The sequence below is a fragment of the Dendrobium catenatum genome, unplaced genomic scaffold (genome assembly GCF_001605985.2).
Source record: "Dendrobium catenatum unplaced genomic scaffold, ASM160598v2 original_scaffold_4717, whole genome shotgun sequence".
Classification (NCBI taxonomy): Eukaryota; Viridiplantae; Streptophyta; class Magnoliopsida; order Asparagales; family Orchidaceae; genus Dendrobium; species Dendrobium catenatum.
In genome coordinates this window covers 388,280-403,127 of record NW_021323178.1, presented here as the reverse complement: position 1 = coordinate 403,127, position 14,848 = coordinate 388,280, and the positions used below count along the sequence as shown (strand labels likewise).

General features: G+C 33.7%; 1 protein-coding gene across 1 annotated transcript in view; it reads right to left on the bottom strand.

Annotated features, from left to right (window-relative positions):
• LOC110093246 (stromal processing peptidase, chloroplastic) overlaps positions 1 to 14,848 on the bottom strand; it is a 111,942-nt gene that overhangs the window by 7,017 nt on the left and 90,077 nt on the right. Inside the window, exons 19-21 of the mRNA XM_028691536.1 lie at positions 4,947 to 5,082; positions 1,380 to 1,500; positions 1,211 to 1,291 (exon numbers count right to left, since the gene is read on the bottom strand). Of these exons, the coding sequence (XP_028547369.1) occupies positions 1,211 to 1,291; positions 1,380 to 1,500; positions 4,947 to 5,082 (338 nt within the window). The remainder of the gene's footprint in view (positions 1 to 1,210; positions 1,292 to 1,379; positions 1,501 to 4,946; positions 5,083 to 14,848) is intronic.

The following is a 14,848-nucleotide window of genomic DNA, read 5'->3' as shown; positions in this document are numbered from 1 at the left end:
GAGAGAGTCGAGAGAGAAAGCAAGTCGTGTGTCTTGCGTGCATGAGAGAGGATCGGTCGGTTAGAGCGGCTAGGTTTAAGTGAGCGAGTAGGAATGAGGGATTATGTGTTTTTCTTTTTTTTTACTCTTTGTTTTTCTTTTTTAATTTCAAAGAGATAAAATTAATATTAAATATAAAATATTTATGCATATTAATCGTGCATCAATTCACCATCCTATCATCGTCATTCATACACGTCAATGTTGCCTCGATTCACACACGCAAAATTTTGATTTTCGTCAATCAAGAACACTGGTCAATATGTGTGTCGATCTCAGCTATTTTAATTGCCCCTAAATGCCCAATGTAATCCATTAGGCGAACGAAGACTATTTCGATGATTTGGGCTTTTGATCAATGCACGCCAGGCGCGTTTTGTGTGACATTGTGCTCTTTCGTCTTCTAAACACACCGCGTATGGTTGACTCGACCCCATAACTAGTATTGAGATCAACAGTCACATTAAAAAAAACCTTCAGCCAACAGTTAGGCTCATATGTACAAATCTCATGCCCAAGTAATGTTGATACAATTTATGGCTCAGACTAAGGGAAAAACATGGATACATGTATGTAAGTCATGAGAAAGTTGCAGAGGGTGGAAACTAGGAATATAATGTGTATGATGAAGAGTCTATTAGAATGCACATCCATCAACAGTACTACAACAAGAACAAGAAAATAGTTATAGGTGCACATTAGAATTGTAATAAATACATAATTTGCCAATAATTTGTATATAAGGCCATTAATATTATCTATTCATATATCCACTGTCATTTAACAAGGTAACATGTGTGCCCAAATGTGGAACATACAAATATAGCTTTCAAAATATTAAATTGGGTACGCTATTGGAAAATCAGAGACAATATCCAATCACCAATTGCAAATAAAAAATTGCCAACTGATGTATCGGGTATGGCATCAATGGAATGAAAGTATTGAAGCATTTCATTAGTAAGAGATAATGTTATAGCAGCCCTATAGCTTTAACGATGCTTTGTAGTGAGGTAATATATTAGGTTGGAAATTTTGCAGCTAACACAATTTAAAGCCCAGAGTATTAACTTTAAAATTCAAAAAAAAAAAAAAAAAAAAAAAAAAAAAAAAAAAAAAAAAACTGCTTTGATATCCGCTCATTTTACTGCAAATGCATAAGAAAACTAACCCGATCTAGCTCTCTCTGGGCAATCTTGTTATTGTGTAGCCCTCTGAGCACATTCTTGCATGCATCAACAGCTTTATAAACCTAACGAAAACTAAAAGGTTAACTACTAGGATTGGAGTGCAAAATCAAAAAGGAATATATGATGAAATTCTCATATGCGTAAACATACCTTGCTTGGAGTAGAGGTTACTGAAATGACATACCATCCCAGTTGCAGTCTATCAAAGAGACTTAATTCGAAAGATACATCATATGTTAAACCCAGAGAATCCCTAACTGTTGTGAAAAGCCTGAAAAAGGTAACAGCGCCGTAAAAATTAACAACATATTCTTTTCAATAAATAATACACAAACAAATAAAGGATTCTAACCTTCTCACATCAATTTAAACCATAAAACTTCATCATGAATTCATAATCATCAGTTAATATTTAATAAAATTCTACTTCGCTACATTTTTAGGATTAAGAATTTTCATTTCTTGCCAAAGGGGCATATATTTTCAATGCCCACACCAGCTCACAAAACACAAGAAAACACCATCTGCACACTTACCAGCAAATCTAGCAAATGTTCTTTTTAAGCACAACGAATTGGAAAGGTTGCAGATAACAGTTACGTATGAATCGTTTAATTCTTTCACATATTATAAGGAACTGCATCGTTTTCTAACAAAATAAAAACTTCTAAATCTTGGTATAATTTATAGACCCTTTCTCTCACATATGGCGCTGGTATAACAACAGAATTCGATGGCGGTCCAGTGCAGAGACAAGACCATACTTAACAATTAATCTACTTGAAGCAAGATGGATAAAGTTGTCCAAGGGATACATTGACAGGGAAATAAAAATGGAGTCATTTACAAAAGATGACACAATATACAGTAAGAGAGAGGGTGGAGTAATTAACATAAAGTACGAGAATGAAACATATGTATGAATTGACAAATAATCTAATATCTAATGGTACTGCACTTGACTAAAAGTCTAAAACCAGCAAAACCAACAACAACAAGCCTTTATACCATTACAAGGAAACTAAAGCCAGCAAAATAAACAAACATATTTGCTAATAGGTATTTGTATTGTTTCATATTTTTGCTTGAAAGTAAAAAATCAAACTACAAAGAGGAAATAGAATGCCTAGTACACACATGCATGCTAGACCTGATTAAGTGGCTGTGAATCATGAATCAGGGTAATGCTGGGAAGGGTTTGTCATTGGCTTCCCAGACCCACCACACATACGTAGAGTGAATTGCAAAATGAAGAGTTGTGAAAATTTGAAATGGTAGAAGAAAAGACTACAGTGAAAGAAACTATGTATACACAGATTAGAGCAGTAAGCATGCATAACTTGCATCAAAAGAGGAAGAGAAGAACAGTCATAATTGGCCTCTTCAATAATTCATTCATCCAACAAAGATTGCCAAGTCCATACAAGTAATCTTATTTACTAAGAAAAAACAAACCCTGAGATAATGCTAAAATTATCCTTATCTTTATTTCCAAGAATAAGAATAGGATTATCCTCATCTCTATTATATTTACCATATTTAAAAATTAAATATAAAAAAAAAATTGGCCAAATTTGAAGGGGTCTAAAAAGCTTTGAAAAATAGTCTAATTCAGCTTCATTGTAGCAAGATTTGAGTCTTTATGATTGACATATGAGAAACTTACACTATATAGGCTGATTGGAAAAATAATCATCCAACATAGATGGCATTGCATCACTCTTCCTCCCATTCCTACCCTAAGATTCAATGGTTGCATAATCCGTTCTCAATTCTTGAAGTCCTGAATAATAAAGTCAGTCTTTGGTTATATATCATGAACACGACTCTCCTGCTTCCTCCCTCCCTCCTGCCCCCTCCACTCCCTCCCTCCACTCCCTCCCTCTGTTCTTAATTCTTGAAGTTCTGAATAATAAAGTCAGTCTTTGGTTATATATCATGAACATGACTCTCCACATTCATTCCCACTCCCACTCCTCCCCCTTCTCCCATCTCCCCTCTTGTGTATCTATGTGTTTCTTTGTATATGGAGAAAAACTAATACCCTTTTATATGGATAAAGAATCTTTTTTATGTAATTTAATTTTGGTTTATTTTAAGTTCATGTAACATTCAATTGATAAATCAAAACTACTCATCTTAATCTTAATCTACACAATGAAAAGTAGGATACAAAATTGAATAAAATCTTAAAATGATTTGGCAATTCATCAAGCATGTATATATTACACTCTAACACATGGTCAATATAGTAAGCTAAATGATTTATTAATTTTATTAAGTGTATTCAAATCAAATGATTTTTTTTTGCCTATATAAAACAACACTTGGAACAATTTCACTGATTTGATTTCAAGTATATTATATTGAATAATTACTTTTAGAGGGGCATGCAAGTTTTACATTAACTTCACAAGTAAACAAATGCCAAACTTTAAAAAAAAATAGAATTAGATTACCAAGTAATTCTTAAGAGACAACCTCAATGGTCTTAATCTTCTATTTTAATGTAGTTAAAGAAAACTAATCAGAACGGAATGAGTTTTAGTTTTTTCCTAAATAACTAGCATATATGTATGTATGTATATATCTATATAAGAATTTATGCATGTCTATGATAAAATGGTCAATATTTTTTTAATCCTAGACAAAACCCAAGTCTTGGTTTGTCTTGAAATTTTAATTTAACTTGAGATTTACGTCTAATGGAATAAATGCTAGAGAAAATAGCACACTTTTCGAATCTGATCTGGTTTTTAAATAGTCTGAATAATCAGCTTGCATTCAGATACATTTCAATAGTCCGAAGGAGCGTAAGTAAACCCAGTGCAAGAAGCATGAGCCAATGCAGAGTCTTTGCATTCAAAAAGACAAACTTGTGACCTCATGACCAAATGAAAAATAGAGGCAACCTAAACACTGCTCCAAGCCCGTCCCCTAGATTAGGACCATAAGCTAGCCAGAAACTTGGGTTAGGCATCACCCATAGGCCTTTGGAGACTTAGCCAACTCATCTTCATCAGGGTTAAATATTAGTACTCATAGAAATCACGTAGGTTAATTTGGATACAGCTAACATGGTGATGCCTTCAGATTAAGCCTACAAACAAGATTATCAGTAGCTTGAGGTAGATCAAATTGCTCACAAATCACTGGACTGCTATGGCCATCAATGCATACAACAAAATACAGGATTATAATTTACTTCTTAAGATTTCAGGAAAGGTTTCACCATCCTAATTTCTTTGGTAAATCCTAGGCTCAGCAGTTTGAGCCCTAAATATATTTTCATTGCTAACTTTCACCAAGTTGGACTACTGAGCACCTAAGAGCAAGTAAGCCTGAAAGGTGCAGCAGTTCCCAAGGGCTGTGAATGCATCGTCACAGCATAGTAAAACAGATAATCTTTACATTTCCATATCATATTAATGGTGTGAGTTGTCAAGAGAAGTTGCAAACCAGGCTAGGATAGTCTTCATAATCCATGGGGCAGGTTAACCATAAAATTAAAAGATTTAATGGGAACTTTGCTACTTTAAAATGTGTGAATTACATGAAATAGAGAAAAAGGATTAAGAACCTGAGCAGTAAATGATTTCAGTGGATAATTAAAAGAAAATGAAAAGAAATGGGTAGTAAAGTTAAACCAATTTCATGCATTGCAATTTATAACTGATTTCCTATCAAAATACATTATACAATACAGAAAACCAGTACCTGGAGTTTATGATCTCCGCTAGTAACCCTAAAGTAACACCAAAGAAAAGCGGGTGATATCGCATATTTTTCTGTATATTGCTTTCTATGTCCTTCTCTTGAAGAGAGAGTGTCTTCTCTGAATTAAACTTCTCATCTGCACAAGAATCATGCACCAGGTTCATTTGAAAATCAATAATTCCCGAATTACAAAATTTTAATAGACCAAAAATATATTAATCAATCCATCATGCATGTTCTTTACTCCATTAAACATGATATCCACTGCAATTCTCTTCACACAGACAAACCAAACTTGATTTGTGAAATGACTTAAATGACAATAGATTTTTATTTTCTATTCAAAAATATCAAGTACAAGATATCAGTAAATCTTACTAAATTTAAGAGTCAAATTCACCTTTAAATTTAATAAAAAAAGTCATTTTTTTAATATTTTTTAACCAAGTCTTTTTAGGCTTATCTCCATCTTTCTTAACAAAGACTGGATCTAATACATCTACTGATCTATTATATAACTTAACAATCAAATGCAACTCTCTCTAATTTTATCTACCGCTATAGCTACTCCGAAAGCCTTTAGACTCAAATGCTGATCTCCATAATTTAAAATTTTTATCAACTCTCTCTCCCTAGCCTTATCAACAAGAAGAATGTCATCAGTAACAAGCATATACATATACTTAATGGCTTGAATATAAGTATTATTAACTCATTTCTTCTTTAAAACTCTTCAGAGCACTTCCCTTAGAGCTTTATCATATGGTTTATCTAAATTAATAAATATTATATGCATATCATCCTTTCTCTCTCTATACTTCACTAACACACCTCTCAACAAATATATAGCTTCCATAGTAGACCAACCTAACTTGAACTCAAACTAATTTTGAGAATTACTAGCAACGCATCGTAATCCATGCTCAATTACACTCTCCCATAAATTTAATGTATGATATATTAACTTAATTCCTCTATAATTTGAACACTCTTGAGCGTCACTTTTATTTTCTTAAAAATAGGAACCAACAAACTTCTTCTCTACTAATCTAACGTCTTTTTATTCTTCAAAATAATTTTAAAAAATTTACTAAGCCATAAAATTCCTTGATCTCCTAAGTATCCACACTTCTATAGGAATATCATTAGGTTATACTTTTTTTCCATACTTCATTTTCTATAAAACCCGTCCAACTTCAATTTTACTAATATGATGATGAAAATAAAAATCTCTACTTTCACCTAGAACGCTAAGATCATTAAGGTTAACTATATTCTTACAATATTCATTGAAAAGTTTAACGAAATAACTCATTCTCCTATGTTGAATATCTTCTATTAAGAAAAGTACTTTTTTATCTTCATCTTTAACGTGCTTCAATTGAATCAAATCTTTACTTCTTCCATCACTTTGCTTGGTAAACTTATACATACATCTTCCACCCTTAGTATCTAATATATTATATAATTACTGAAAGTTAATTTTTTAACATCACATTACTTTCTTAGAATCTCTACAGACCTCTCCAGATCTTTTCCAAATTTTCAAACTTTTATATCTAAATAAATTTTTACAAGAAAACTTATTATTTTTTCTCTTTTTTTTGCACACTTTAATTCCCCATCAACTATTTTTATTATTACGAGATTTTCTTTTTGATTATCTAAACACAAACTTTGCAAAAATCTTAATATCACTAACTACTTCATTCCAAATAACATTAGTTTTCTCATGAACAAATCAAATTTTAGAATCTTGAATCTTACTCCTAAAAATATTTTTATAAATGTTTTTTAAATACCCCTATTTAATACTAAGATAATGTTTTACTTTATTTTTCATTTTTACCCCTTCATCTTAAAGTCCAAAACTAATAAGAGATGTTGGGTACATAAACATTCGTTCGGAATGATTTTATAATCTTTGCAATCTAAATGATCAATTTATTATAAGAAAATAATAATTCTGAGTTTTAATATGATCATTCTTAAGATGACTCTTTTCTTAAACAACATATTAGCAATTACAATCATAAGTTAAACTAAAATTTAATATGATCCTACAATCATCATTAATCACTCCAAACTAATAGTCATAATGAATGCTTTTAAAATCTTCTACCCCTCTACTAACATGTCTATTAAATTTGCTCCTATAAAAAACTTTTTCAAAAGATATCATTTGTATTATTTCTTTTAAGTAACTCAAAAATTTTATTTTAGAACACATATACAAACCTACTTGAGAAGTATAAGCACTTATAACGTTAATAATCTTACTATTAATAATTTTTAAACTATAATTCTAACTCGAATTCTATTAATTTCTATAGCATTGTTCTTCACTCTTATTTATAATCTCACCTACAATATTTGTAGTACAACTCTCATCTGAATATAGAAATTGAAATCCTAAACTATTAATCTCCTTAACTTTTTTTTCCACGTATTTAGTTCACTGAATATATAGAATATTTAACTTCTTATGATTTATACATCAATAAGTTTCATTTTTACAAGAAAACTTATTATTTTTTCTCTTTTTTTGCACACTTTAATTCCCCATCAACTATTTTTATTATTACGAGATTTTCTTTTTTATTATCTAAACACAAACTTTGCAAAAATCTTAATATCACTGACTACTTCATTCCAAATAACATTAGTTTTCTCATGAACAAATCAAATTTTAGAATCTTGAATCTTACTCCTAAAAATATTTTTATTAATGTTTTTTAAATACCCCTATTTAATACTAAGATAATGTTTTACTTTATTTTTCATTTTTACCCCTTCATCTTAAAGTCCAAAACTAATAAGAGATGTTGGGTACATAAACATTCGTTCAGAATGATTTTATAATCTTTGTAATCAAAATGATCAATTTATTATAAGAAAATAATAATTCTGAGTTTTAATATGATCATTCTTAAGATGACTCTTTTCTTAAATAACATATTAGCAATTACAATCATAAGTTAAACTAAAATTTAATATGATCCTACAACCATCATTAATCACTCCAAACTAATAGACATAATGAATGCTTTTAAAATCTTCTACCCCTCTACTAACATGACTATTAAATTTGCTCATATAAAAAACTTTTTCAAAAGATATCATTTATATTATTTCTTTTAACTCAAAAATTTTATTTTAGAACACATATCCAAACCTACTTGAGAAGTATAAGCACTTATAACGTTAATAATCTTACTATTAATAATTTTTAAACAATAATTCTAACTCGAATTCTATTAATTTCTATAGCATTGTTCTTCACTCTTATTTATAATATCACCTACAATATTTGTAGTACAACTCTCATCTGAATATAGAAATTGAAATCCTAAACTATTAATCTCCTCAACTTTTTTTCCAACCTATTTAGTTTACTGAATATATAGAATATTTAACTTCTTATGATTTATAATATCAATAAGTTTCATTTATTTCGCCATAAGAATACTTATATTCCAAATTACTTTTCTAATGCCAGTTTCATAAACTAGCTTTGTTGCCTACATTCATCCATATTATGGGAACCATTGTTTATTTGGTACTATACACGAGCACCAGTATTGATTCTAAGAATCATCTTAGCATTAATACAATATATTGTAAGATTCATGTCATAATTATTCAACATGTTTTATGCTGGTTGTCAACTACCTAGCGCAACCATCTATTGATCTCATTGAGGGCTTGGGACTTGGCAACACATCTGCCAACAAACAAATCCCAAAAAAATTTTATTTCTCATATGCTTCTGGTGCCAAAGGTCTTGTCCATTCATTCAGTGTGTCTATTCATGCTTCAATAAAAAAGAAAACCTAAATTGAAATCCCTTTCTCATGACAGATCCAATCCATTGCAAGTTGACAAACTTGAGAAGGTAAAAAAAATTAAATCAAAGCATTCAAACATAGCTCCTATGAGGGGCATAATCATTGAACATCATAATGTGAGGTTCCATTTTCAAGATCAAGCTATTAAATCCTAAATATAAATAATGTAAATGGTCCTACCTCAATGATGGTTCTATTAAAAGCTAATCTCTGCTAGAGGAGACTCTATTTCCAAAATACTTGCTGTTATATGTGGAATATGATTGTGTTAATCAATCTAGTTATTCTATTGTTTTGAACCTCAAAGCTTTTCTTGTTAGCTGGGGGGAGCAGGGGGTTTATCCCATGCTTGAGTTCAGTCCACTGTCTCCACTGACTACATAGAATAGGGACTATGACAACTCGAGACAACCAAACAACAGGATCATCATCATTCTCCCAACATCCATTTTAAGTTAACGACGGAAAATTTTCTATCAAAGTGAAAGTAAAAAAATCTCTAATTTTATATGCTAAGCAGTTAACATTTAACAATTAACCTTAATTGAAAGCTTTTCCTCATCACTTGGAGGGATAATTAACCATATAGGCTTGTGCCTAGAAAAAACTTGAAGCCATGTCATAAGATCAGTGCCAAATATGGGCAAAAACTCTAAGATTATCTATATAATATAGTATACCTTCTGAAAATTTGACTCATAACCATAAATGTTTAGGAGAGTTGGGCACGAATTTATAGAGATAAAAAATTTAGATGGTTGATGATCACATCATAAATGTGTGGGTTTTTCTTATGAAATATGAAGAATGAAAGTCAACCAAATTTTCCAAAATGTCAATGAATTGATTCAACCTCAACTCCACGCCTACATACAAGTCGTCAAAACATACAATAGAAGAGATTACCACCACTTACTTCTTTGATCATATCTACCGACTAAGGGGATAATGCAAAGTTTCTGTGGTGTGCTCCACAATAACATTGAAATATTGAAAGGAATGATTGATATCTATTAGAAGTTGTGGGACCCATTATGTTTTCTTCTGATATCTTAATCTATTTTTAGGGTAAAGGTATTCTTATTATAATATCTCATCAATAAAAAGCCCTCTTGAGTCTTGATTTTCAATACCCAATTACACTCTATTTTTAAACATTTGAACAATCTCCACCATTCCCATCAAAGTAATCAGGTTCACTACCATTTGGGATGTCAAAAAATGACCCGACCCGAATACTACTTAAAAAAATCCAACTTTGTAAAACCCGAAAATACTATTTTAGGGCGTCGCACGCTTTTCAAAGCGCCGCAACGAATTTTTAAGTAAGATTTTCAACGTTAACGGAATTCAATGAAAATAATTTTAGAAAATCCTACGCGAAATTCTGATCATTTTGATATAAATAACCCTTACCTAATTTAGCCTATTTTAGGAGTTAAAATTTAACGAAGTTTCGTAATGACAACATTACCCCTCATAAGTATTAAGGCAAACTCAAATTAAGTAAGGTTAGTATGGTAATTAGCAAACCCAAATTCTCTTATTAGGCATAACCGACCCCTCCTCCCTCTTCTATTCACGCGAATGACCGAACCGAGCGGAACGAACAAGAGAGGCGGACGGCGGGTTCCGCGAGGGCTTTCCGGCGACGATCTTCCGGCGAAAGTTTTAGGTCAAATCGAAGAAAACAACGAGAGGAACACTCAAGTACGATTATTTTAGAACGAAACTTCCTAAATCTCAAGTTATTTGAGATCAAAAAATCTAGGGTTTTTCCAAATTTCGTTTTTCTTTCGCAATTTTTTTACGAAAACTTTAAAGGAGGATTAGAGGAATGTTTAAGCAATGAAAATGAAGAGATTTAAGAGAATTTTGGAGAAAGAAAAATTTAGGTTTTTCTTAGATTTAGAATTTTGACGAATCCCCTTTATAAATGTTGATCCTAAGTTTATTAGAAATGCTTAAATGAGGAAAAATTAGGGTTTTAGAAAATTTTTATTTTTTATGAATTATTTTGATTATTTTAATCCGAAAATTATAAGATAATTTTTAATATATGTTAAGGATCAATTTTGGATCAATGATTTGATGAAATTAGAGTTTTATGATTCTTCAAAATTTTAGTATTTATTAAATCCGAAAATTTATATTGATTTAATTAAATATTCATTAAGTTTTGTATGAAATGATTAAGGGACAATAAAGATTTAGACTTAAGAATATAATAATTAGTTTTATAACACGTCTCTTTTGTAAATCCTATTTAGGTAGTGATTATTGAAGGGTGGAGTGCAAAACTTGTGTCGAAGCGACGTGTCGTACTTGGTTTGAGGTAGGTACACATGTTTTTGATAAAAATTTAAAGATTTTGTTCCGTTCTAGTATTTTAATGCAAATGATTGAAAAAGTTTCTTATGACCTGAATTCATAACTTTTCATTTTTATGGCAATATGAATATTCAAGACTGTTATTTCATGAATTTTAAAAAGCTTTAAAATATGTTGAGATTAAATGTTTTATGTGTTGCACATGATTTTCATACTTATTTTTCCATGTACATTTGAATGAAAGACTTTATATTAAATGAATGTGCATGTTGATGCGGAGTGCGCAATGGTAAAGGAATGCTCGTAGAGCCAATGGTAAAGGTGGCTTGTAAATCCAATGGTAAAGGAAGGCTCGTAGAGCCAATGGTAAAGGAAATGGTGAAATTTGACTGGGTACCTGATTAGTTCCAAATTATGGGCACATCCGAGATGGGTGTTATAAAACTTTATGCATAATATGGTTCCTATATGTTCAATTCAAATTATGAAAATATATGTTTAAGGAAAAATGATAAATGAAAGTTATTGCATCAAGGAAAGATGTTAAGAAAATGTTTCTTTTTATGCACTGATACGAGATTTTATAAGTTTGATGATCTTTTCATATTTTCATATGAAACTGCTTTATGTTAGTTTTATGTAAATTTTTATTTAAAGACATGAATTACCTGCTGAGCGTTCGCTCATTCCTCGTTTGGAAATATTTTTCAGGAGAGAAGCAATGGCTGCACGATGACCTTACACTTATCGTTGTCGGGGACCTCAGGAGGAAGAAAAGTTCCATTTATTTTTATGTTTTAAGTCTAAGTTTGAGTTTGTATCTGAGTTTGAACAGTAAGTGGAGTTTATGTAATGATGTGTTGAAAGTTTTTAATGGTCTTGAGACAATTGAACAATTTGGAATTATCTAAGTTTATTGTTGTTAGTGTCTCTTTCTTATACTGGATGATGATTATGTTGTATAATTAAAGTTTTTAATTAGAACTGTTTATATTTTATTATAGTTTTTCGTACGACCTTTTGCTCCCGCCTCGTTAACTCGGGCTAGCCAGATCGGGTCGTGACAAACTTTTGGTTGACCCAATTATTATTATTCAGGTTGGGTTTATATATAAAATATTGACTCGATTAATTTTTGGGTTTGGTTTAGTTTGACATTAGAATCGAAAACTAACTCAATCTTAATAGGTTCAAGCTATCCGAGTCATTTTTTAGGTTAAATAGGGCATATTTTAAGTCAAACTAGTTGATCTAAAAAAAATTTGCGATCTATACAAAAAGGGGGTTGATTGGGCCGGGTTTAAGATAGACAGGTTCTAAATGAGCCAAACATTCTGACTGATAAGATAAACAAATCAAATTCAACTCAAGCATAGTCCAATTAGTTCAATTTCCGATCAGATCCAAATCCAACTGATAGGAAATACTTGAGTTCTCAAGTATTTCTAACCCAAACCAGTAAATATACAGCAGCCAACTGCTGTCCACAGCAACAAAACAACAGGACTTCGATGACAACGCAGCAGGAAATAGGGAAAAACAGGAGAAAAACACAAGATATTACTTGTATTTCAATAGAAATCAAAGAAAGCAGCAAAGATACAATATGTTCTTCAATCCGAGAGGAAGAACAACTCTCCACGATCTCTGGCAAAGCCAAGAGCCCAAAGCAAACCCTAGATCTCAAAGAGAAAACTCAAATTCAAGATGAGGAGCTAATTCCCCCCAAACTCCTAATTATATAAAATTAATCATAAAGGACAATCATAAACTTCCTAAAACAACCTTTCACGTTCAAAATTTCCCTCCTAAACTCCCCCTCTCAAGCCTACGTGGATTCACGGCAGAGCCGTTTCCGCCCAGGCTCCGTCTCGCGTAGACGCGGACCGGTCCCTGCTGGACCGGTCCAACCGGACCATCCTGGGCCGGTCTAACATTACCGCCCTCCCAAAGAATCACCTTGTCCTCAAGGTGAAAATCTGGAAACTGCTGTTTCGCCATCTCGTATGGCTCCCACGTGGCCTCGTAGTCAGGAAGGTTCTTCCACTGGATCAACACTTCCTTAGTTTCATCTTCTTTCTAGCGAACATCCCTCAGCTCCAAAGGTTTCAGGATCACCTCTAACTCCTCCGTAAGTGTCGGCGGTAGCTCGGGAATGGCGATGTGATCACCAATGACCCTTCTCAGCTGTGAGACATGAAAAACTGGGTGTATAGTCGCCGATGGGGGTAATTTTGTGAGAGTACAGGGCAATGGAGGGATCCGAAGGTGAGGAAGTTGAAGATGCCCATCTTTGAGGGCGAAGATGGCCATGGCTAGATCTATAAGGTGGAGCGTTACTTTGGCAGTCAACGGGTTGATAGACGATAAGAAGCTAACGGCGGCAGGTTTGTGTCTGGAAGGGAAGGCGTTGGCCTGGTATCAGTGGAGAGATAGGGAGAGAACCTATCAGGAAACTGGAGAGAGTTTAAGGATTGTTTATTAGAGCGTTTCCGAGCCGATGGGGGAGGAGACTTCTATGACAGTTCTTTTGCTCTGACTCAGGAGGGGACCGTGGCTGACTATCGGACAGATTCGAGTATTTGGCTAGCCGTCTGGATCACATCTCAGAATCAGCCCTAGAGGGAAATTTCATGAAGGGGCTCAAACCGGAGATACGAACAGCTGTCAGAGTGTTGGAGCCAAGAATTTAGGCAAAGCGATGGAGCTGGCACAGTTGGTGGAAGACCAGAAGAGATCAGAAAGAGGAGCTCGAGGCAACTACTCAGGGGGATCGTACAAGATGACTACTGCGCGTATTACCCTTCCAAAGGGGTAGCGCCGGGGGGTCAGAAGGAAGCACCCAAGGAAAGACTGGAAGAGAAATGGGGACAGTTCAAAAGGTTGACAGAAAAAGAAATGCAGGACAAAAGAGCAAAAGGGTTGTGCTTCAGATGCGATGAGAAGTACATGCCGGGGCACAGGTGCAAGGACCGCTCTCTTCAGGTTCTCCTCGTTTGTGAAGATGAGGAGACGAAGAGAGAGGTGGGAATGACCCCAGGTGTAGGAGGATGAAAGTTGCATCTGGATGTACAGAAGTCTCCCTGAACTCTATAGTGGGGTATTCACTCCGAGTCACACTATGAAGGTGAGAGAGAGATAGCTGACCGTGAGGTGTGGGTGTTGATTGAAAGTGGGGCAACCCATAACTTCATTTCCACCCAGATAGTGGAGTCGCTAGGGATGGAGTTTAGGAGACACAGGTGGCTATGGGGTGATGATTGGGCACGGGAAAGGTGGAAATGGGAAGGGGAGTTTTGTAGAGAGGTGGTGCTGAAGATTCAGGGAATCCAGGTGAAGGAAGATTTCCTTCCTTTGGAATTGGGAAGTACTGACGTCATCTTAGGGATGAAGTGGCTGCGTACATTGGGGGAGACAAGATTAATTGGGGGACTTTGAGGATGGAACTTGTGATAGGGGAGAGGAAGGGAGAACGATTCAAGGAGACGCTGGGTTGACAAAGTGGGGTTTCTCTCAAATCCTAATCCGAACCATTCAGCAGGAGGGAGGAGGCTACCTGGTGGAATTGACATAGTTTGGAGGGGACAGGAGTGGAGGAGGGAGGAGCTATACCCCTCTCCGTTCAGCCGTTGATTCAATAGTTCAAGAGGTGTTTCAGCCGCCTCAGGGATTACCACCGCAGAGGGAGCATGAGCATGCTATTTGTGTTGAGGGATCTCCTCT